Raw genomic sequence first — 22771 nt, 5'->3', positions numbered from 1 at the left:
GCCCCGGTGTTATCTGACGCTGTAAACTCATTGGATCCGTTGCATAAAAGGCGTTACATGGAAAAGCTTCAGTTTATCCATTCGCCAGATCCGTATTTGATGCCTAAATCGATGTTTTTCGACCCGCTGGCTTCGCCTGACATCTGATATCGATATTTACAACTATCTTGTCCACACAAAATCAGCCTATTCTCACGAAAGTTTGAAAAACTTTAAGAGCTTGGAGGCTTATAAATGCTACGTTGCTGGTTGGGTGAAACACGTCCTCGTACACGAAAATTCGGCAGGAATCTTGTGCTCGGAAGGTGAGTTACGAAATTTTCAATTCAAAATCTTTTGTTCTTGCTAACATCCACTGTCAAGTCTAATGTATTTCATGTCATTTGTCAATGGAGCTAGGGCTTTTAATGTTTATATGGTTTAGCGATAGCACTCACTACATACATACGTGTATGTTGTCGGCGATTAGCCTAGCAATGATCTTAATTGTGGTTGTCAGCCCAAAACCCTCTAAATATATATTAAATGCATCTTACCAGATATAAAATGACTACTACATAATCTGTGGTAGTCGTGTGGAGCCCAGTTTTCTCGTCGAATTGCAGCAGTCAATCGCGGTCTCCTCTTCGGGTCTCTCGGAATACGGTAAAAATTCAAGTCTCTCCGTCTATCTTCTCTGTTTTTGCAACCGACCACCACACACGACTTCACCATTTTGATTGTTTAATGTTAACGAGCAGAAAAACACGCCATAATAGGAGGAATTTACGAAGCGCTAATGCATTAACATGACTAGTATCCGGACAACATGGCACGGGGGCGTGGCTGTGACGTCACGTGAGTAGGGTCTATTCCAGCAAACCCAAAAACAAGCACTCCAAACGCAAGGCGTAAATTCTTCAATTTATTGATCTCTCAAATCGTGGTAACTGAAATATACCAAATGAATACATTTAAAACGTTGTACACTCGTATTTTTCCACATGTGAGTAGCTTCAACCGTTTAGCTTCATGAAAAAGTTCGTCAAAAACAAAACACACATTTTCCTTTCAAATTCAATACACAAAGTTACTAAAAACTTACAAAGACGAATGATAGGCAAGGCTTAGCTATGACAGCAACTTCATTGAGGTTAATCACAGCCGCTGAGAGAGAAACAAGTTTGTATGCGGGGAGGAAAAAAAAAAAAGAGCGTCAAAGATCGCTAATTGCGAGAGATGATCTTGTACTAAGCACAAATTCACATTCGCTGGAGGAGGTAAAGTATCACTCCCAATTGTTTTTAGATGAATGCATTTGCCAGCATATTGAATTTAGTGAGTAATGGTTTTCGTTTTCATATTTTGTGGTATGACAAAGTTACTGCCGTTCGTTGCAGCTTGCGTTGAACACTGCCGGAGCGTCCGGTGAAAAAATAGCTCCCGTTAAGGTAGCGTCAAGCTTGTGTATTTAACGGTAATATAAAAGCAGTGTTGTCAATAACGCGGTATCGTAATGCGTAACTAATCTGATTACTTTCTTTCAGTAAAGAACAATCTAACGCGTTCATTTTTCTAAATCAGTAATCTGAGTAAAATTACTTTCCTTGATGCCTGTGCGTTACTATTTTGTTATTGCCCCATAATGTGTGTAGAATGAAGAATACTGTAGTCATGGGAGTGACATCACATGTCACATTTTTTAATCGGGGATGGAACAAAAAGGGTCTCGTGTATTACCATGATGCGTGAGCGCTGGGAGTTTGCGGCCAAAACAACATAGCCTTGCTACCTCACCAGGATGCAATGAAATAGGCAGGAGATATACTACAAACGGCTGCATTTGCACACTGGAAACACAGCCATTACTTCACATTTTTGTCCAGTAAAGATAACAAAAATATCCCCGTGCGCTGCAAACTTTGCGCTGGCTCAAAAAGACTGTCCACCGCTATAAGCATCCAATTCAAGCACCACTTGGAATTACAGCACAACAGGTAACACGACAGCCAGGACTTTTTGATACTGCTCGTGCTCAATCCTCGGTTCAAGCTCAGTTGTTGTTGAGGGTTTTGAAAGCTTAAGTTTAAAGAAATTCTAAATATCCATCTTGCCTCCTCAGCTGTAGTTTTGGCTAAGCAATGCAAACGGCTGTCTCTAAGGTTCTATAGTCACATGATCTGTTCGAAAAATAATTTGGACCCATTATGAAATACTTTGAAGGATTCCTGTTCATTTTATTCATTTGTTTTGTTTGTTTTATTGCTCTAAAACTTTTATAGACAACATTTTAAGGGCCATATTCAATGGTCTTTATTTTAAAGGGGAAGTTCAGAATTTTTTACATTAGGCTTAATCTTTGAGTTAGCCGGGGTTTAATTAGTCATTGGAAATGATTTGAACAAATTCTGTGCAGTTTGAAAGTTATTTGTTAGTTTCAGGGCTCCGGAGTGGCTAAGCTAGCGCGAGTCAATGGTGGTTGAAATCAACTCCTTCAACTAATTAAACCCCCGTTAACTCGAATATTAAGCCTTATGTGAAAAATTAAAATGGTCAAATTCGCCACATGTAGGACGTTTTGCCGACGGCGGACATTTTGTGCAGAACGCCGGAACATATTTCCTCCACACCTTTCTCACCTTTTTAACCCCTGACCCATTTTCATGCCTGGGAGTTGTGACGTCATGTGATTGGGGTCTATAGACAAGTTTCCTGAGCGAAATACGGGCGCCGCCATCTTGGAAAATGTCTGCTTCGCACTTCCGGTCCGGTCGAGTAGCAGTGTATTAGCAGTGTATTGATGACGATAAAACTACGAAATCAAGCCAGAGAAACCCATGGAATCTTCAAAAATTGATTCAGCACGACCTAGATGACACGTAGGTGAGATTGGATGGCAGTTCGTGTCACTTCGTTGATCATTCGTGGACAAAATTATTAACAACGGTCAGCCTGTGTTAACGTGAGGAATGGATTGATACTACGGCCATTAGTGACCAAAATGTGGTGAAATTACAAGTTATATTACATTTGCCGACTGCAGAAGGGCTGACATGGATTGTTTTGTTACAAGGAAATGCTACAAGGCTATGTACATATGATGTAAACACAAATAGTTTGTCATTCTTTTTTTTATTGCAGGCATTGATCGCAATAAAACATTTAGACATGATTCAATTTCTTGTTTTATTTAAAACGATTGGTGCACTCCAAAACAGGTCAATAAATCACATTTATAAAAGTATTGCAAAAATAGCATACGAGAATGTGATATCAGACCGCAGAGCTCCGGAGCCTCGTGAACAAATAGCGACATCACGGAGGCCCTCGGCGGCATTTAGATGTGCTTTTTTCCCGTCCTCGGTAATTCCAGCTCCAATAGCATATATTTAAAGACGCTACCGTTCACAAGTTCGTAGTTGGATCACGGCGATCTCGGCGAACCACCGTCTGTCACAATTCCTGCCTCTCTCGGCCTCTCCCGGGAGTCGAGCTGTCATCATCATTGTGGAACGCAAACTATATATGTTCGATATATGTCCATCAACGTACAAGTCAAGTTGTCTTCTCTTTTATAACAGCATTTCCCAGCTGTAAACAAACGAATAAAAACTTGTAACAGTTGGATTTATGCGGTGCATTCAAACACGATTAGCAACAGGCGGCTAGCAGCAGTAGCAGAAGCTAGTTGTTGTAAAAATGATTAAACTTCATAATTACAATCATCATCGTAATATCAATAGCAAAGGCAACAAGTCGTTTCATGCGCCAGATTTTAGGTTTCGTATTTTTAGAGCACATTACCTTCCATAACAGCGGGGGCATGACTGCAGGAGCTGTCAGTTTTGTCCATCTCCTTCCCTCCCACCTGTATGACGAGTACGAGCACCCATGGTTTGGAAATCGACATGGTACGAAGCATGGAGGCCTTGGCTTGGTTCTCCACCCGCCTACATCAAAATAACATTCCCGGGATCTTGTATAAAGACCTCCCAACTTCGATTCCACCGCCATTGACTTCAACGGTAAACAGGCGGAAACGGAAGGGGAAGGAAGACATAAGGAAGTAAACCGGAAGTACCTCGGAAACTTGTCTATACACAGGCGACAATCTAGTCCACCAATTGGATGACGCGCTGGCACACCGGGTGCACCAATAAGAACCTCGCGTTGATGTGTCAATCACGGTGCTGCCGCCAGACCACGGTGACGCTACAATATTCGAGAGGATTCTGACAGAATAGCCAACGACGTCATGCATTAAGAGAGACAATAGCTAATTAATATGCCACCCTGTGGTCTGGGGTGTGAATTGCAACCTGTCAAAATGACGGACGGACTTCAGTTTTTTCCGTCACCGTTTTAAAAAAACGGTCAACGACGGAAAATATTCGGTTAACGCGACCCCTGATCCTAACAGAAAATCTTCAGTTGAGAGCGGAGACCTCTTTCTACCTCCTTGAAGACCCTTTTTCCTTCTTCACTAAGGTTATTTCCTCTAATAACCAGCATTTCAAGACAGGAGAAATGTAGAGCCTTGGCCAATATATCGCATCCTCGCTTTGTGATTCCGCAGTGTTCCAGCCTAAAACAAACGAGAATTACCTGAGGTTAGGGAGGTAAACCAATTAAAGCTACGGAGGTTCGACTGAAAGGTCCACCTTTTCTTGTGCTAATAAGGGCTGTGATTCTTTTGATTATTCAACTAGAACTAAAGATTTCTAATTAAAGGAGATCCTTACTCCAGGACTTTTAAGTTGCAGGGTGGGCTAGCCAATCCTTTCGAGAGGATCTCGACACACTCGTCTGACAGAGTGTTTTTGCTCAGGAACAGCTCTTGAAGATGGGAGAGTTTGAACTTTAGAGCAGAGGCCAATGCAACGCATCCTTGCTTCTTGATCCCACAATTTACCAGCCTGCAAAAAGTGAGACAATTGCCAGAAATCAGGAAGGAAATCTAGAAGGTTTGAAGGTTCTACTGAAAGTAAATTTTTGGCTGCCTTTTTCTGGGGTAGTAGCAGCAGTGATTCTTTTGATTGATCAACCGTAACCACATATGATTTGTAACAGGAGGAGTTCCTTACCCAAGTACTTTTAAGTTGCAGTATGGGCTGACCAGTCCCTCCAAGAGGATCTTGACCCCCTCATCCGACAGACTGTTTATGTTAAGGTCCAGCTCTTGAAGATGGGAAGGGTTTAACTTGAGAGCCTCAGCCAATGAAACACATCCTCCCTTCTTGATCTTGCACTTAACCAGCCTGCAACAAGTGAGACAATTGCCTCAAGTAAGGACAGGAACCTGGTTAAAGCTAAGACGATTTCACCGAAAGAAATATTTTGTCCGCCTTTGCCTGGGCAAATACCAGCAGTAATTATTTTCATAAATTGACCGGAACCACAGAAGATTTCCAAACAGAGGAGTTCCTTACCTGAGGACCTTTAAGTTGCAGTCTGGGTTAGCCAGCCCTTTCGAGAGGCTCTCGACCCCCTCGTCCGACAAATCGTTGAAGTTCAGTTGCAGCTCTTGAAGATGGGTGGGGTTTAACTTGAGAGCCTCGGCCAATGAATCGCACCCTCGCTTCGTGATCTTGCAGGACGACAGCCTGCAACAAATGACAATTGCTGAAAGTCAAGACAGGAATATTGTTAAGGCTTTCAAGGTTCCACTGAAAATAACTTTTTGTCTCCCTTTTCTTAGGCAAGTCACGAGTTATTATTTTGATTGGTTGACCGGAGCCACAGAAAATTTCTAACTGGAGAGCTCCTTACCTGAGGACTTGTAAGACGCAGTCTGGGCTGGCCAGTCCTTTCGAGAGATTCTCCAACCCCTCGTCCGACAGATTGTTCGCGCTTAGGTCCAACTCTTGAAGATGAGAGGGTTTTAACTTGAGAGTCTCAGCCAATGAAACACATCCTTGCTTCGTGATCTTGCAGTCATGTAGGCTGTAAAAGATTAAATCATTGCCTGAAGTCAGGAAGGAAGCATGGTTAAAGATTTGAAGGTGCCACTCAAGGTATCATTTGTCTGCTTTTTCCTTGTTTAACAACAGCTGCGATTCTTTTGATTGGTCAATCAGAACCAAATAACATTTCAAATTGGTGAAGCGCCTTACTCGAGGACTTTTAAGTTGCAGTGTGGGCTGGCCAGTCCTTTCAAGAGGATCTCGACCCCCTCGTCTGACAGACTGTTGTCGCTCAAGTGCAGCTCATGAAGATGGGAGGGGTTTAACTTGAGAACCTTGGCTAACGAAACGCATCCTTTCGCTGTTATTTTACATGATCTCAGACTGAAATAAATGAGAAAATTGCAAGTCAGAATTTTCAGGTTCCCTTCCTAACAGGAGGAGCTCCTTACTTGAGTACTTTTAAGATGCAGTGTGGGCTGGCCAGTCCTTCTGAGAGGATCTCAACCCCACCGTCCAAAAGATTGTTGCCCCACAGGTCCAACTCTTGAAGATGGGACAGGTTTAATTCGAGAGCCTTGGCCAAGGAATTGCATCCTTTCTCTGTGATCTTGCACAGTGACAGCCTGCAACAAATGAGATAATTGCCTGAAGTCACAAGTTCACAACAGGAACCTGGTTAAAGCTATGAAGGTTCTACTGAAAGTAACCATTGTTGTTTTCGTCATCGATGACGATAACAAAAATATTTCATCAATGAACATTTTTTTCGTGACTCACAATGACGCGCTACAAACATGTCTTGGGAGACTAAAACATGAAGAGATGGATGCCAGAGCGAGATGAAAATACACCTTAGTTTCCGTCATAAGTTCACAATGTGTGGCATTTTCTTATCGTATGTGTGGTTAGCACTCATTTTAGCAGTGTTCAGTCGTGTCACTCATGTGACATGCTGCAGCCCCCGCCCACGCCCCACAAACCAGTGAAAATGCGTGTCCCCATTCCAGGCTCCCTTTGTGAAACGTGTCAGGTGCTGCTTGGTAAGTTTTTCTTTCTTATCTTGGCTACTAGATCTGCCATGTTGCTTTAGCCTTTAAAAGTCTGTGATAAGTGATCGTCACACACTAAACTAACATGTAGAGTTAGCATAGCATTCGCGTTAAGTATAGCGTTTGTGTTAGCATTAGCATTTAGCGCAGTGTGTCTTCTTAAAAACTCCTGGAAAACATTTTATATACAGTTTGTGGCATCCAGGTGAGTTTCATTGCAAATAATGTGCCGTTTTCCTGCCGAGTGTGTATTATTATAATGAAGATGGTGATGTCCTTGTAGACTACAATTATGTGCTCATCTGTCAATGTCAAACCTTTTATTTATTGATTTTTTTTTTTCATGGACTATAACTTCTTATAAACTTAAACTTTTATAGACAAAAACATTTTGAGAATTGAAGATGAACTAAAACTAGATGAAATTTGAGTTTTTGTTGACTACATTTACACGAAGACTGACACATTTTGAAATGACTAAAGTATGACTAACTAATAAGTGTTTTCGTCCAAAAGAATAAAGATTAAAATTAAAAAGGTTGCCAAAAAAAAAAAAAAAAAAACACTGAGAGTAACTTTTTGTCTTCCTTTTCCTGGGCTAATAACAACATTAGCCACGTTTACGTGGAGCCAAGTATTCCAACTGCAATCGGTTTAGATGTTCAAACCGAATAAATGTGTTCCATATAAACACCTCATTCGGAATGAAAAGGCCCAAACCGAATGGAATTTCATTCCGATTCACAGGGGTGGAATATTCCTTTTCCCAAACCGATTAGAAGTAAAATTATATCATGTAAACAGGGAAGCGGAATGGTGTCTGGTTGCGTTCTTTCTGCACATGCTCCGTACTGACGTGGTGACGTCACTTGGTGACGTAAGTAACGTCACTTGCAACATGGCTTCCAAGCACACGCACAGCGCACCTAATTGGAGTCCGGTGGAAAGTTTATATCCATGAATCCCTCCACCAGCCCACACAACTTTTTAAATGAACGGCGTGTCATTCTGAAGATTTGTTTCCACTCGAAAAGTTAAAACAGCAGCTGATCTGACGATCGATCTCTATGTTTTGCAACGTGACGCTTTGTTTTGACTAATCTGCGAATGTCAGACGGCAGTTGTCAAACGTCCTTTCGGAATAAAGGCAGACACATGTAAACGCTGGATCGGAATAGATGAAGTGACATGTAAACAGCTGATCTGAAATTTCCATTCGGAATGATTTGAATCGGTATGAATAAAAGTCAGCATGTAAACGTGGCTAGTGATTCTTTTGACTGGTCAACCGGAACCACAGAAGATTTCTGACTGGAAGAGCTCCTTACTTGAGGACTTCTAAGATGCAGTGTGGGCTGGCCAGTCCTTTCGAGAGGATATCGACCCCATCGTCCGACAGACTGTTAAGGCTTAGGTGCAGATGCCTCAGGTTGGATGGAGAGCTGAGAACGGAGGCCAGCAGGTGACAGCTGCGTTTGTCCAAGTTACAACCATGTAGCCTGGAGCACAAAAGTAGGAGAATGTTATGACAGCGGGCCAAACCTAATGCCTCTTGACCTTAGTAAGGTAGGTGCGTAGAATAATAATACTTTTCATATCAAGGTGCAAAACACTATGACAAATCCCAAAACAAGAGCAACTCACAAAAGGCAAATCCGAAAACTAAATGAAATGAAGGGACCAGAAAAGGTAGGTACATTCTTGAGAAAAGCTGATGGGAAGATGCGATCGAACGCTTGGCTTAGACTACAGGCCTCTGAGTCGTTGAAAAATTGCCCCCCCCCCCCCCCCCCCCCCACGACACCAAGTCAGAAGCGTCCCTATGGCTAGTATTGGTTAGTTTCCTCTGCATTTCACAGCTATTGCAGTTTTTACGTCCTGCCACTGTCCTCTCACCTTTCGCCTATTATATTTTTGTGCGGAGTGGACATTGTCAATTTTTAGTTTCTGTTCCGTTTGCGTGTTTGTTCACGTTTCGTGCTGCCGTCATCAAAGATGCACATACTCCATTTGCTCATGTTTACTTTTAAGGACTTTGTATTGCCGGCCCGAGCCGAGAAAAGCCAAGTATGCATCTCAACACAAAGCATTTCACACTGGTACCTTTTCATCTTTTCCTGTTTCCTAATTTAGTGTTTTTAATAGTTTTTTCTAAAGATGTCCCGATCGATCGGGATGTCGATCGATCGGGTCCGATCAAGTCATTTTCAAAGTATCGGATCGGCAAAAAAATATCGGACATGCCTTTTTTTAATATATATATATATTTTAATTAAATTGTTTTCGAATTGTATTTAACGTTACAGACAAAATGTTTTAATCCAGAGTCTTTAGTCTTGGCTTAAAGTAGGGCTATCAAATTTATCGCGTATACAGCGGTAATTAATTTTTAAAAAATTAATCACGTTAAAATATTTAATGCAATTAACGCATGCGTTGCATGACACACTCACGCATTGTCGCGTTCAATCTATAATGAAAAATCTAAAATTATCGGGAATGATTGGAATTGAATCGGGAGCAGAAAAAAAAAAGCAATCGGATCGGGAAATATCGGGATCGGCAGATACTCAAATTAAAACGATCGGGATCGGATCGGGAGCAAAAAAACATGATCCGAACAACCCTAGTTTTTTTCATTTCGTGATATGCCAATGTTACTTTTGGATTTGTCAAGTTTTACACTTCAGGGCCACCGTTGTTAAATGCACGTACACAGATTTTTGAGAAGCCTTGACAACTGACAGTAGCATCTCGAGCCCCAATGCCGATCCGGAGTACTCCTGAAGGTTGAAGGAATTCATGGCTTCGTCAGAGGTCAGTAAGAAGAAGGCCAGAGCTGACCACATGTCATTTGGCATTTCGCTCCAGGAGAGACGGCCTGAATTTCTTTCCTGTTGGAGGTACTTTAGCAAGGAGTGGTCATTCAGCTCGTTTAGGCAGTAGAACAAGTTAATGTTCTTCTCTGGAGTGTTTTGTTTTATCCTTTCCTTGATCAACTCAACTGTGTCCGACTTGCTTTGCTCGCTGTCCTTAGGAGCCTTCAGCAGTTCCCCCACTAGTTCCTGGTTGCAATGCAAGGAAAGGCCAAAGAGGAAGCGAAGGAACAGGTCCAGGTAACCTTCACTTTCAGAGGCTTTCTGGAGAGCTGACTTGTGTACCTGAATGATTGGAATGGAAACACATCCCTGTGCCAGCTCTGATTCAGCTAGTACATTCTTGTTGTCGTGGAAGAGGCTCATTACCACATACAGTGCGGCCAGATACTCCTGGATGGTCAAATGGACGAACTGAAACATCTTGCCCTGTTGGTTTCTCCTCAGCGGAAGTACCTCCTTAAACACCACACTGAACAAACCGCAGTGTTTTGCGGCTTGGCCGTAATCAAAGCCGCAGTCGAACAGGTCCTTCTCGTAGAAGATTTGACGCCTATTCATGGTGTGGTGAAAGGCCAGCTTTGCTAACGCTTTCACGTAATGGATGTACTTCGTAGTTTGTCTCTCATTGGAATTTTCAAGGTGGTTAAACGCATACTCTGTGTATATATCAGTCAGCGTTGTGGGAAGCTCTCCCTCCATTCCTTTGTCCAAATGATCCTGTAGAACTGTGGCGATAAGCCAGCAGAAGATGGGCATGTGGCACATGAAAAAAATGGTGCGAGATTTCCGGATGTGCTCAATGATGCGCTCCCTATTTGGGAACCTTTTCCTGAAGTACTCCAGCCTCCGGAAATCGCTGAATCCTCTCACCTTAGTTCTGCTGTCGATGAGGTCAGAGGGGATATCGCGGGCTGTCGCGGGTCGCGTGGTGATCCAAACCCGGGCGCAGGTAAGCAGGTTCCCTCTGACGAGGTGTGCCAGGAGCACCTCCAGCGGGTAGGCATCCTTTACATTGATATCCACCTTGGTTTCATTCTTAAAGTCCATTTCGAAGTTGCACTCGTCCAGTCCATCCAGGACAAACAAGATCTTGATCTCGCTGCTTTCGTAGTCCTGCTTCCCAGATGTCTGCAAGCCAGAAAAGATACTGCTCAGCGTCTCCTCGGTCATGTGCTTGCTCTCGCAGACATTGCGTTGGACGAGCTGGGCCAACGTAAAGCTTTTCCCTTTGTCCTTGTTCAACTCACGAAAGGTGAGGGGGAATATGAAGTGCAGGTCCTGGTTGGTAATTCCGTTGGCCCAGTCCCGTACAAACTTTTGCACAAGGAATGTTTTCCCAATTCCCGCGAAACCGACAGTGAGCAGTGTGCGTATTGGCCTCTGCTTCCCGTCTGCGCTTTTAAAGATGTCGCACGGCAGGATGGACTTCTTGGCCACAATGCACGTTTCCATCTGGAGGACCTCGTGTGTCTTGTCGGGCATGACATCGGACCCGTAGGTGACGTCGAGCTCTGTGTAGACATCCACTAGAGGCTGCTGCTTCCAGCGCTCGGTGTTGCCCTCGGGAACAAAGCTGTATAAAGTCCGCAGGTTGTCTTGCAGGTCCCTCTTCATTTTGGCAATCTTACGGCTCCATTTTGAACTGGCAATCTGATCATCATCATGGACGGAGAAGACAGCACCTGCAAGAAAACACCGGTAAACTGTTATGGACAAAAATGAACATCCTTGCGACCAACCCCAGGGCGCAAAGCCACCAGAGACATGAATTGTGCATCTTCCCACCCCAAATCACAATCAATACGTAGTTGACTTGACTTTTGTGAAATGTAAGTATTGCAGCTCGACATGTATCATTTTGGACTCGATTAGTCTATTCAAAGGGTGCGTCTTATAGTTGTCATGTGTAGTGTCACGTACACCTGCCGCATGCAAGGCAGCATTTCTTTTAAAACGGGAAACACATTGATTTCAACTAGCAATTATTTAAAATTTCCATCCATTTCTACTGATTTAAAAAAAATTTTTTAATTTAACATTTAATTTTTCATAGATTTAAGTGGCTTGGAAGATGAATGGCTGAATCTCAATGTTAGTTTTCAAATTTGAATTTCAATTAATGCGTGGATGCTTTGCAAAGCACTTATATTTATTGGTACTGGCGAAGTAAAATCAGTTTGGGTCTTCTGCTGATTTCGGGACAGAGAAATAAACTTGACACGTTTGATTTATTGTAGTTATTTCATCCATAGATATTACTTTATGCTTTTAGAAAGTAAAATAGTTTTGTGTCACTTTGAATAAAATCATGTTTTGTTTAGTTTTTTTTTTAAATATAGATTTAGCAGCTAACAGCTAAACACCCACAATCCAGTCACGACTCCTTGCCAACTGAAAATCAAAGCAGATTTTGGGCAAGAAGGACGTGATTGGAATTGTTAGAGCGCGGCACCAGCAGTAGCATCTAACGGGCACACTCGTTATTTTGTTCAAAAAGCTCGGGGTAATATTCAGTTAACAGTCAATAGATCCATGCTTACAGTCTTCCAGGTTACACCTGGGAGAGTAGTCCAGAGGGGAGGTCCAACAAAATAAGTCTAAGTTTCACCAATGCAAGCCCAGGGTACCTTTTTACCTGTTTGTGTGGAACAGGCAACAAAGTTTCCCTTGTCTCACTGTTGATTTCCATAGAGTTTTCCAGTCACCCGAGTTCTAACTGCAGAAGGTACTTTAGGGACTAACCTTTCATTTCCAGGATGTTGCGACGCAACCTTTCAGCCAAGTTTTTGTTACCGATCTTCTCCAGAATCTTGATCGCCTCATTCAGAGCATTCTCGCCGTGCTTCCTCACCAGCTCGCTGGCAATTTTTTCCCGTTTGGCGTTTTCGGGTACGCTTTCAGGCAGGTGCGTGAAGAACTTGAACCTATTAAAGTCGTCCTCCCCCATGTCCTCCAGCATTTTGAACAGCAGTTCTTTCTGCTCGTTGGCCAGCGCCATCCTTTTCGCTTGGAGATGTGTGGGCAAGGCGATCGTTGATAGCGGATCTGTCAACTTTTTGATCAAATACCTGCCAGCAGAAAAAATCTTGTTTACCAAATTGGAAAAATAACAATTTCACTTAACTGCTCTGCAATAGTCCACGAAGAAAGGCAACATTGCCCAATGAAAACCAAGAGTGAGAGCAGCGTGCCTTTGGCACTGAAGTACTGGGAGCTCCTGGTGTAGCCAAGTGATAGCAAGTCAAATGGCAAATTGTGCTACACAATGGATGAAATCACTTTGGAGGATGAGTGCATCCCCGGCACAAGCGACACGTACGATGGCGAAGAGTTCGCCAACGAGGAGTTAGATGTGTATATATACAGGGTGTTCCAAAATGTTTGACTCCATTTCGTAGGCCAATAATTTTGACAATTTTTGATGGAATTACCTCAAATTTTCACAGCTTGTGTAGAAACAAGCTGTTTCAAGTTTTTGTGTGTAACGTTTGGCATTTCTATCTTTTCAGGTTAAGAAATGCCGTTCACTTCAAAAGAAAAGGCATTTTGATAAGGGATTTTGAAGGCAGCACTCATATTAAACGTTTATGAAAATCTGTCATTGAACCAACATAGAGTTGTACTTTTCTTTGTAAATTTAACCAATAAATAGTATGACCTTCAACATTAAGTGTATTTAGTTTCATTAAGATCCATCAAGTTGTTTCCGAGGTATGAGCATTTAAAATGGGGTCAACTATTTGGAACACCCTGCATATATATATATATATATATTTAATTATTAAATTTATTAGGATCATGGAAGCTTCCACTTGGGGAAAATATATACATACAGTATATCCTGTATATACATAATATAATAAAAATATACAGTACTGTGCAAAAGTTTTAGGCAGGTGTCCTGCCTAAAACTTTTGCACAGTACTGTATATGGCGGAAAATACTCAAGTGACTTGAAGTTCCGCTGTGAGACCCCCAATTTAGCCAAATTTCAAAATTGTCCTATATGCATGTGTGACACATCAGTGGAAATCTAGAAATCTCTATTTTCTGGGGGAAGAAAAAAAGTTGAACAGGAGGGCATTTTTTTACAACTTAAAATAAGCGGAAGATAATGGATGGATGGATGGAAGTAGGTCAAATCAGGAGTGAAAAATACACATTTTGGAGACCTTTGAAATTTTCTTTAAGTTTCTCATTTAAAAATAGGTTTTGGACACCCATTTTGGTACATAATAAATAACGAACACTTCAAGATTATCCCCCTTAGTCTACTCAAATCTTTGATAATCGATATGTATGCACTAAGACATGTGGGTGAATGTGCAACGGTCATAATGGTCTTATATTTATATAGCGCTTTTCCACCTTTCAAGGCGCTCAAATAATTTAAAAAATTGGTGGAAGAGTAAATGTAATTTAATTTAGCCCTGTGTTTTATTTTGTAAATAAACATGCCTAAACGGGGAGTTAGCTGTATAGTTAATGATAACTTTACTGCATACAGTTTTTGATTTGGCTTGATTTTAATCCGTCCAAAGAAAAAACATTTCCAGGGGAATTTTAGGGGTTAAATTCCAATACCATAATATTTTATTTTTTGCACTGGGCTTTTAAAATATTTTTCAATTATGATTTAAGAATGTGAGATACTACGAATATAAGGCTTCATATGCATAAAGGGAACATATAAATGTGAGTACATAACACTATTTATTGTATTTAGCCTTGAAGCCTGGCCCTAGGCTTTATGATTTAAGTATCGATATCATCCCATAATAAGCAATTCAAACGGCAACAAGGGTAGAAAAGATAATGGACAGTATGCTAGTCAGTTAGCCTGCTGTGTCGATAATTCTCACGCATTTGACTGCAATGTACACTGCTGGCCAAAAGTTTTGGCACCCCTGCAATTCTGTCAGATAATGCTCAATTTCTCCCAGTTACAATTACAAATGCTTCAATAGTAATATCTTCATTTATTTTTTTTGCAATGAAAAAACAAAAAAAAAAGAAGGGTAAAAAATTAAATCATTATCATTTTTCACAAAACTCCAAAAATGGGCCGGACAAAAGTATTGGCCCTTTGAAAAATCATGTGATGCTTTTCTAATTTGTGTAATTAACAGCACTTGTTGCTTACCTGTGGTACATAACAGGTGGTGGCAATAACTAAGGGGCCGTATACATGGTGACTCTCTGAGAATACGAAAAATTTCAAATTTGCATTTTCATTTGCGTCTCCATTCGAACAATGTCGCAATTCCGCATGAAAACGATGTAGTATGCATGCCAAGCCCTAGGGGGCAGTGCAGATTTACAGGACGACAGAGAATGATGCACTTTGACCCCGCCAAGCTCCCTCAGCCCAGAAAAAAAATATGCCTGCCCACTCGAAGCAATGGCATTTTTTCTTTTGTTCAAAAAGGCACAAAAATTGAACATTCAACAGATTTAATTTAAAAATATTATTTAAACAGTAAATTAAAGCCGACATTCCGCCATATTTGCTCTTTTTAATGTTTAGTAGCACCCCTGCGCACGCCCAATGTGACGTGCATGAGTGCTGACATTAACGGCGCGGTCTCGCGCCGCAGGAGCTTTTCATATGCATGAAAGGAAGCCCCCCCTCAATCCCCCGCAACCGGATTCTTCCACTTTGGAGGCAAGATTCAGAATTTTTCGTCTTCGCCGACACCATATACACGCGACGCAAAATTGCGAGGAAGCATGGGCAATCTCAAGGCTGCAAGTCCATCTCCAAAGACCTGAATGCTCCTGTGTCTACCGTGCGCAGTATCATCAATAAGTGTAAAGCCCATGTTACTGTTTTTCCAACATAGTTCAGCTGTACCGTGTATAAATACAAACTGCTTAAAAAAAAAGTGTTTGCGGCTCCCAGCGTTGCATTTCCGTGGAAACTGGGTCAAAATGGCCATTTGAGTGTTAAAGGTTGCCAAGCACTGCCTTGGTAGAATGAACTCACTCAGTTGGTCTCAAGAATAAAGTTTGTCTCCAGATTTTAATTATTACAATCAAGGAGTGGATACAGGACCTCCCACGGCAAAAGCCTCGAGGCAGAGGACTCTGGTCTCTAGCTTTCATCCCTTTGTAGGCTAGTGACGGGATCTGTCGTTCACTTGAGGAAACGAATCCATTTCAGTTCGTTCAGTAAAAAGACTCGTTCAAACAAATCGTTCAACGAATCGTTCGCCCCCCTCATCACCCTCCCCGCCCAAATGAATCGTTCGGTTAGTGAACGGGAAGTGACGTTGCCGAACGAATCACCAAAGACTGCTTCGCATTATAACTGAACGGGAAGTGACATTGCTTGGTCCCTCCCTCTCTTGCACACAGGCTCCTCACTGACCGCTTGTCGTAGTTTCAGAAATGAGTGACAGGCGATATCATTCTGCTTTCACAGCCTCGTCTCCCTCCCGCTGCTGCAAACGCGAGGGAGAACTTCCGCATCGTCTGTCCTATTTCTTTGGGATCAAAGTCATGGCTTGTGCTTGCATTTCGATTTAGGACACAGTTTAACATTTTCCTTTTGTGGGGGAAGTGGCGCTTTGGGGTCGGGGGCGCACGGACTTTCTTTAGCATGATCTTGATCACATATACAATGCTGCTGCTACCAGCCAACGCGGCATGCTTGCTGTCACGAAAATAAGAATAAATCGAAAGTTTAATTTCTAAATATGGAACGACCAACACATCATATTTACCTCTCGCTCTCTTGTATTTTTGTTTTTATGCTCATCACTATTATTTTTGGTCACTATTGTTAAAACTAAAGTGTAAATAGCTAGTTGTCAAATGTGCTGCTCTGGAATGAAAACAATACTACATTTTGATATTTGACAGTTTAATTGCAAATCAGTATTAAGATGATCATAATGAATTTTTGCACTGGTATTAACAAAATAACCCGGTCAGCTCCCCTGTCTTCCTCTCATCTCAGCTCTCCAAATGCTGACGAGAAATAATTGTTTGCGCTTTACGATGTCACCTTTCTACTCTCATTAGTCTGTTAAGAAAAATGTAGGCATATTGCAACATCTCCCGTGTCCGCGTGCGTTGTTTTTGGGCGCATGAGTAGCACATGATGGACGGATGGACATAATTTCTCAAACCAACCAACACCCGCCACGCTCTGACACGAAAAAAAAAAAAAAATAAAACTCGGAAAAAAATGACATGTATATACAGTTTCATTGAAAATCAGTATTATGGTGGTCATACTAAATATTCTTTTTTTCTGTGCACATATGAGGTAAATATCGCTGCCATGAAGCCTCCATATAGTGACAGTTCTCTGCCCCCTTCACTGCCGTCACACGACCGCAGCTCAGCTTTTGCTTGCCTCGTAGCTATCCGTGTTTTAAACTACTGTAAACTCGATTGCATGTCGTCATAGGTAGTCCCGAGTCTAATGAGAAAAGTAGTACACTAAACCATGCTCGCTAGGTTTGTGTGGTGTTTTTGTCTGTTTGAGCAGCATATGATAGGCTCCACATTAACAAATATGTGACAAAGTCATTTCTTTTCATTTTTTGACTCGTTCACCGCATTACTGGAAAGTCAAGTTAGCAGCAAGCTAGGTCAGGAACCGGAGAACCGAGTCACTGAACGGGAATTGACATAACTTAGTCTTGCCCCCCTGCCTGCACGCTGGCTGCTTATTGGACACACGTGGAAGTAAGTGACAGACGCCCTGATTCTGTTTCCGCTCCCTCCCCTGCACGCGATGAGGCTGGCGTCTGATTGGTCGTGTGCGATGTCAGAAGACGCTGCCGCTTGCTCAACGCCCTCCCACGCAGCTAAACAAGCCTAAACTTCATAGAACGAATCAGTGCAGATGGTGATTAGTCCGGTCTCGTTCACCCAAACAATTCGTTCAAAAAGAACGAATCGTTCGCGACCGATACAACACTATTGTAGGTGAACGTACTGTAGTAGAAAAGAAACTCCACCAATTGAACTTGCATCTCAGTTGAGGTCCTTATAGGGAATGGGACGTACTACGTCACTGTTTGGACGCGCCTCCATGCTGGCAATATGATTTACTTCCGGTTCGGCAGAGTCAATGCGGATTGTAACGTGTGGTATTGCTAAGCTAACTCCTTCGGTGTTTTAGAAAGAAAATATGGGCGTTTATTGTTGCGTTACTGGGTGCAGCAGCGTCTCCCACAGACAAAAAGGGGTTAGGAAAAATGGACTCACTTTTCACCGTTTTCCTGCATGGAGGACCAAATATCAGATCACGAAGGTACTACGGATGGCTGGATTGCAGCGGTTCGTCGGAAAAGCATTTCTTATGATCATATTTCTGCTGGAATGAGAGTATTCCCCTCATCTCTACTCTTGTAAGTTGAACGATTTATCCGTTTTGGTTTCAATACGGTTTTTTTGTTTTGTTTTTTTACTGTTGTGTAAATATGCCTCGGTAGCAATGCTAACCTACTCCTCCTCCTCACCTATCTGTTGTGTTATTAGGAAAACCTGCATATGAAATGCTGACAACACATCCCGATTGGTCTCCATATCTCTTCTTGGGTTATTCTGAGGTCAAGCGCACCACATCGGAGCATTATGAGAGGTTGGAAAGGCGAAGAGTGCACGCTGAAACTTCAGTTTGCTCTGCTCTTACAAACACGATCCCAAGTGTTGTTGTGAAAAGTCAATAAAGTATGAATACCAAAACATGACTTGAACAACTTCTTGACAAACTGTAACTGCTTGTTGTTTACTTCAGGTCTTCATAATAAACAGGTGTAATAATTACAAAGTCAGGTGACTTAATTTTGTTATTCTATTTGGAATATGCATTGACAATGTGTGGACAGTGTTGTAGACAAGAACTGGGACTGATAAGTTGCAATAGATTTATTTCAAGTAATGCAACTTCTCCAATACAGTATTTGAGCTGACAGTTTAAAATCTTTAAATTAGTGCAAACAAGGCCCACCCTCTGACGGGGTCAGCAAATATTATATAATTATAAGTAATATATACAAGTTTACCATAAATGTGTCTTTGTCAAAGCAGTTTAAAAACTATTTACTGGCCTTGGGTAAATTGCCAGACAGAATAAATATGTGGTTTAAAGTTCTTGCATTTCCAGTTTAAGTATTGCAAGTACTAGTCTCCAACACAGTATTTGAACTGACAGTTTAAAATCCTTTTAGTACAAAATGGCCCACACTCTGGCAGGGGGCAGCAAATATTATAATACATAATACATTATAATAAGCTATATACTATATAAATACAAGATCACAACAAAACCTGTATTTTTCAAAGCAGTTAAAAAACATCCAGTGGCCTTAGGTAAATAAACGTGTATAAATATGTACTTTACAGTTCTTGCATTTCTATTTTAGGTATTGCAACTTTTCCAACACTATTTGAATTGACAGTCTAAAGTCTACATTAGTGCAAATAAGAATATTATAAATTAAAAATAATAATAGAATATATAAATTCAACATTACAATGAAACGTGTCTTTGTCAAAGTGATTAAAAAAAACAACGTCACTGGCCATAGTTAAATAGCCAGGCAGAATAAATATGTGCATTACAGTTCTTGCATTTTCACAAGTTAAAAGCCCGCAGTTCATCGACGAGAAGGGCAGACCCAGATGGCGTCTGCAGCAGGGGCTTGTTTGAGTCCGACACAGGACAAATGCAACCACTCCATTGAACAAATTTTCTTTGTCAAATGATCCAAGAAGAGAGATGGTGACCAATCGGGATGTGTTGTCAGCAGGTTTACCTAGGAACACAACAGGTAGGTGAGTCGTAGTAGGCGAGCATTGCTACCGAGGCAGATTTACACAACGGTGTAAAAAAAGAAAAACGTATTGAAACCAAAAGTGGATAAATCGTTCAACTTACAAGAGTAGAGATGACAGGAACACACTCTCATTCCAGCAGAAATATGATCGTAAGAAATGCTTTTCCGACGAACCGCTGCAATCCAGCCATCCGTCGTACCTTCGTGATCTGATATTTGGTCCTCCATGCAGGAAAACGGTGAAAAGTGAGTCCATTTTTCCTAACCCCTTTTTGTCTGTGGGAGACGCTGCTGCACCCGGTAACGCAACAATAAACGCCCATATTTTCTTTCTAAAACACCGAAGGAGTTAGCTTAGCACTACCACACGTTACAATCCGCATTGACTCTGCCGAACCGGAAGTAAATCATATTGCCAGCATGGAGGCGCGTCCAAACAGTGACGTAGTACGTCCCATTCCCTATTTGGAGTATTTGTTGGGCTAGCTGAACGTGTAGAATATAAAATAGAGGTCAAAAAACAAAAGTACAAAGATCAGAAAATAGATGTATTCTAATGTAACTAAGTGCAATACACAAATATAAATAAATGAGAACACCACCCAACATGTCTCTTATTTGATTGTTTAAGAAGTTGGCAACCCTACCACAAAACAATTCAGGAGGAGCTGACGTAACATTGGCTCCACAATGTTAGCGCCTAGGAGTGCATCATTTTCTGTTTTTAAACAATATTTTCTGTTTCTTCTCATTTCCTATGTGAAAAAATAACAAGATATCAACAGGTAGAGAGCTGATAACCCTCAAATCTACAATAAGTGACCCATGAGTGACATAAAATCAACGGGAAATAATCCAAACGTACAGGAAGTCACCCAGAAACGCCTCAAAATGTGCAGGAGGTGATCCAAGAACAGCAGGAAGTGAGCTGTGAATACTCTAACGAGAAAGTTACGACAACAAAAAAATGAACTTTTTTTTTTTTTTTTTTTTTAAGAGAACTGGCTGTGAATGCTTATGTTTCAGTGCCACTGGCGGTGTCAGTTTTTTCTCCCCATCAGAAATGGCAACTTAGCAGTTCTGCAAATGCGCGTAGTTTTGCAAGCCAATGCAGCGTCTCCATTGGTCTCCTCACACACATCCGAACATGTGGCCGCGCTCTTACAGTTCGTCCTCCCCGTGCCGTAATGCATGTATTTACGACGTATTCATGTAGCAGATGTATGTTTATGATGCAACTTGCTTATTTAGCACCTAGTCCAAATGAATGTAAAACAGTGGCTTATCACCGCCACAAACACAGCGTCGGGTGCAAAATCTGATAAGGGGCCATTTTGAATGCAAGGGTGTTCGGCCATTCCTTACTACGCGGCGAAACGTCTACACAATGCTCAGGGCGCTTGCGCATGCATTCACACGCATGCGCACATCGGTTAGAGGCGGCGAGTACTCACTATTTTTGTTTTTATTTAGTTATTTAGAACCTTTTCACAGCCTCAAAGATACTTTTTGCATGTATTACCCTCTCATACTTTTAACCATTGTGTTTTTTTGTGTTAGCTTTGAAGCAGTTGACCAAATTAGTCACGTAGCGTGTTTAAACCGTCCTTATTTGATATAACTACATTTAAGTATTTTCTGCAGGCATTTTTTTAGTACCTTATTCATGTATGCATCTAAACAAAACAAGTTTAGAGCGCACGGTAGTACTTTAAGTGTCAAAATCGACTAATGTAGCAAGTTTCGCCGATGTAGCATATTTTGGCAGAACAAGGGGCAAAGGAACGAATGTTCAACGAGATAACAAGGAAGTGGCACAAAAAAGCTCCAAAATTTATTGAAATGATACATTGGAGGGCAAAGCATCCCCACAAAATTTCTCCACATTTTGAGTTTTCTAGTTTGTACATGTCTTTGGCTTCAGATGAAACAAAACTTACTTAAATTTACGTTGTGGCGTAGTCTCCTCCCGTGGTTCACCTTCCTGAGTTGAATGACGGCAAGGCTGACATAACTATGCAGAATACTGCCGGAGAACAGCGCGTCACTTTTGAGCAACACCCTTTTCCGGTTTCTTATGCGTTCACTTTTGAGTTGATAACTTTCTGTAATTTTCCACTCAGCCCCTCTCTACCAACAAATTCATAATAGGAATAGGCAATACCACACATCATGGATTTGATACCACACGGATTTTTCTTGCAATATAATCTTTACCAATCAAATCTTCTTGGCATTTTTTTCAGTGAGATTATTTTTAAACAGGCAATTCACATGACAAATACTGGCCATTTATAACACAATTATAGGCTATTGTGCATATGATATGCAATACATAATAAAACTAAAGTCAAATAAATATAAATATCATAATAATATACTAGTATATGTAGTAATTTAATATCTTCCTGTAATTTTTCACTCTACCTTGCCCCTCTCTACCAACAAAATCATATAGTGAATATGTAACGCGTGACACTTCAATTAAAAGAAATTAAAGTTGTGAACTCAATGAATAAAAATATCTAACATAATAAAATAAAAGGGGTTCTTTAAAATCTTGAGTTAAATACGCCCTCTTTTGGCAAGGGTTGTGGGGTGACCCCACCTACAACCTGAAAAGTGGTGTTGGATAAGGTACTCATTTTTTTTTTTACTAAAGTAAAATTACAAGTATCTAAGAAAAAATTGGTTAAGTAATAGTACAAAGTACTTGCTGTAAAATTTACTTTACAAGTGAAAAGTTGAAGTATTTCCCCCAATGCAAAAATGCAATATATGCCATGCAATATACAGTATAGACCCCATTCACCAACGTCACACAATGACGTGTCGCTGTATCCGGCCGCCATATTGTCCGTCATTGTTTATTCGTATTCTCAGTGGTTTCAATTTGTCGTGCAATTTATAGTGCAATTCATGGAAGCCCCGGTGCTTTCAGACGCTGTAAACTCATTGGATGCGTTGCATAAAAGGCGTTATGTGGAAGAGCTTCAGTCTATCCATTCGCCAGATCCATATTTGATGCCTAAATCGATATTTTTCGACCCCGTCTTCACCGTCTCTGCCTGACATCTGCTACCCTGATATCTACAACTATCTTGTCCACAGAAACTCAGCCTATTCTCACGAAACTTTGAAAAACTTTAAGAGCAGCACTC

General features: G+C 41.3%; 1 protein-coding gene across 3 annotated transcripts; it reads right to left on the bottom strand.

Moving 5' to 3' along the window:
• Positions 1-924: 924 nt before the first annotated feature.
• On the bottom strand, positions 925-21685 carry LOC130926283 (NACHT, LRR and PYD domains-containing protein 12-like). Of its 3 annotated transcripts, XR_009066231.1 has the most exons (12): positions 21551-21685; positions 12556-12881; positions 9650-11495; positions 8263-8433; positions 6335-6508; positions 6093-6266; positions 5749-5922; positions 5409-5582; positions 5064-5237; positions 4722-4895; positions 3784-4564; positions 926-3570 (listed from the first exon to the last, which is right to left on the bottom strand). XR_009066231.1 is itself a non-coding variant. In XM_057851391.1 (11 exons), the coding sequence occupies exons 2-11, from the start codon at positions 12809-12811 to the stop codon at positions 4393-4395; spliced, it is 3489 nt and encodes a 1162-aa protein (XP_057707374.1). In that variant the 5' UTR covers positions 12812-12881; positions 21551-21685; the 3' UTR covers positions 925-4392. The 3 variants fall into 3 exon arrangements, 2 of the variants coding, with proteins under 2 accessions (XP_057707374.1, XP_057707375.1); XM_057851391.1 differs by having other exon boundaries at positions 925-4564; XM_057851392.1 differs by lacking the exons at positions 926-3570; positions 3784-4564; positions 4722-4895 and having other exon boundaries at positions 5188-5330.
• Between the last annotated feature and the right edge of the window lie 1086 nt (positions 21686-22771).

The sequence above is a fragment of the Corythoichthys intestinalis genome, chromosome 1 (assembly GCF_030265065.1).
Source record: "Corythoichthys intestinalis isolate RoL2023-P3 chromosome 1, ASM3026506v1, whole genome shotgun sequence".
In the NCBI taxonomy this organism is placed as follows: Eukaryota; Metazoa; Chordata; class Actinopteri; order Syngnathiformes; family Syngnathidae; genus Corythoichthys; species Corythoichthys intestinalis.
The sequence above is the reverse complement of the archived record's forward strand: the minus strand, read 5'-3'. Positions and strand labels throughout refer to the sequence as shown.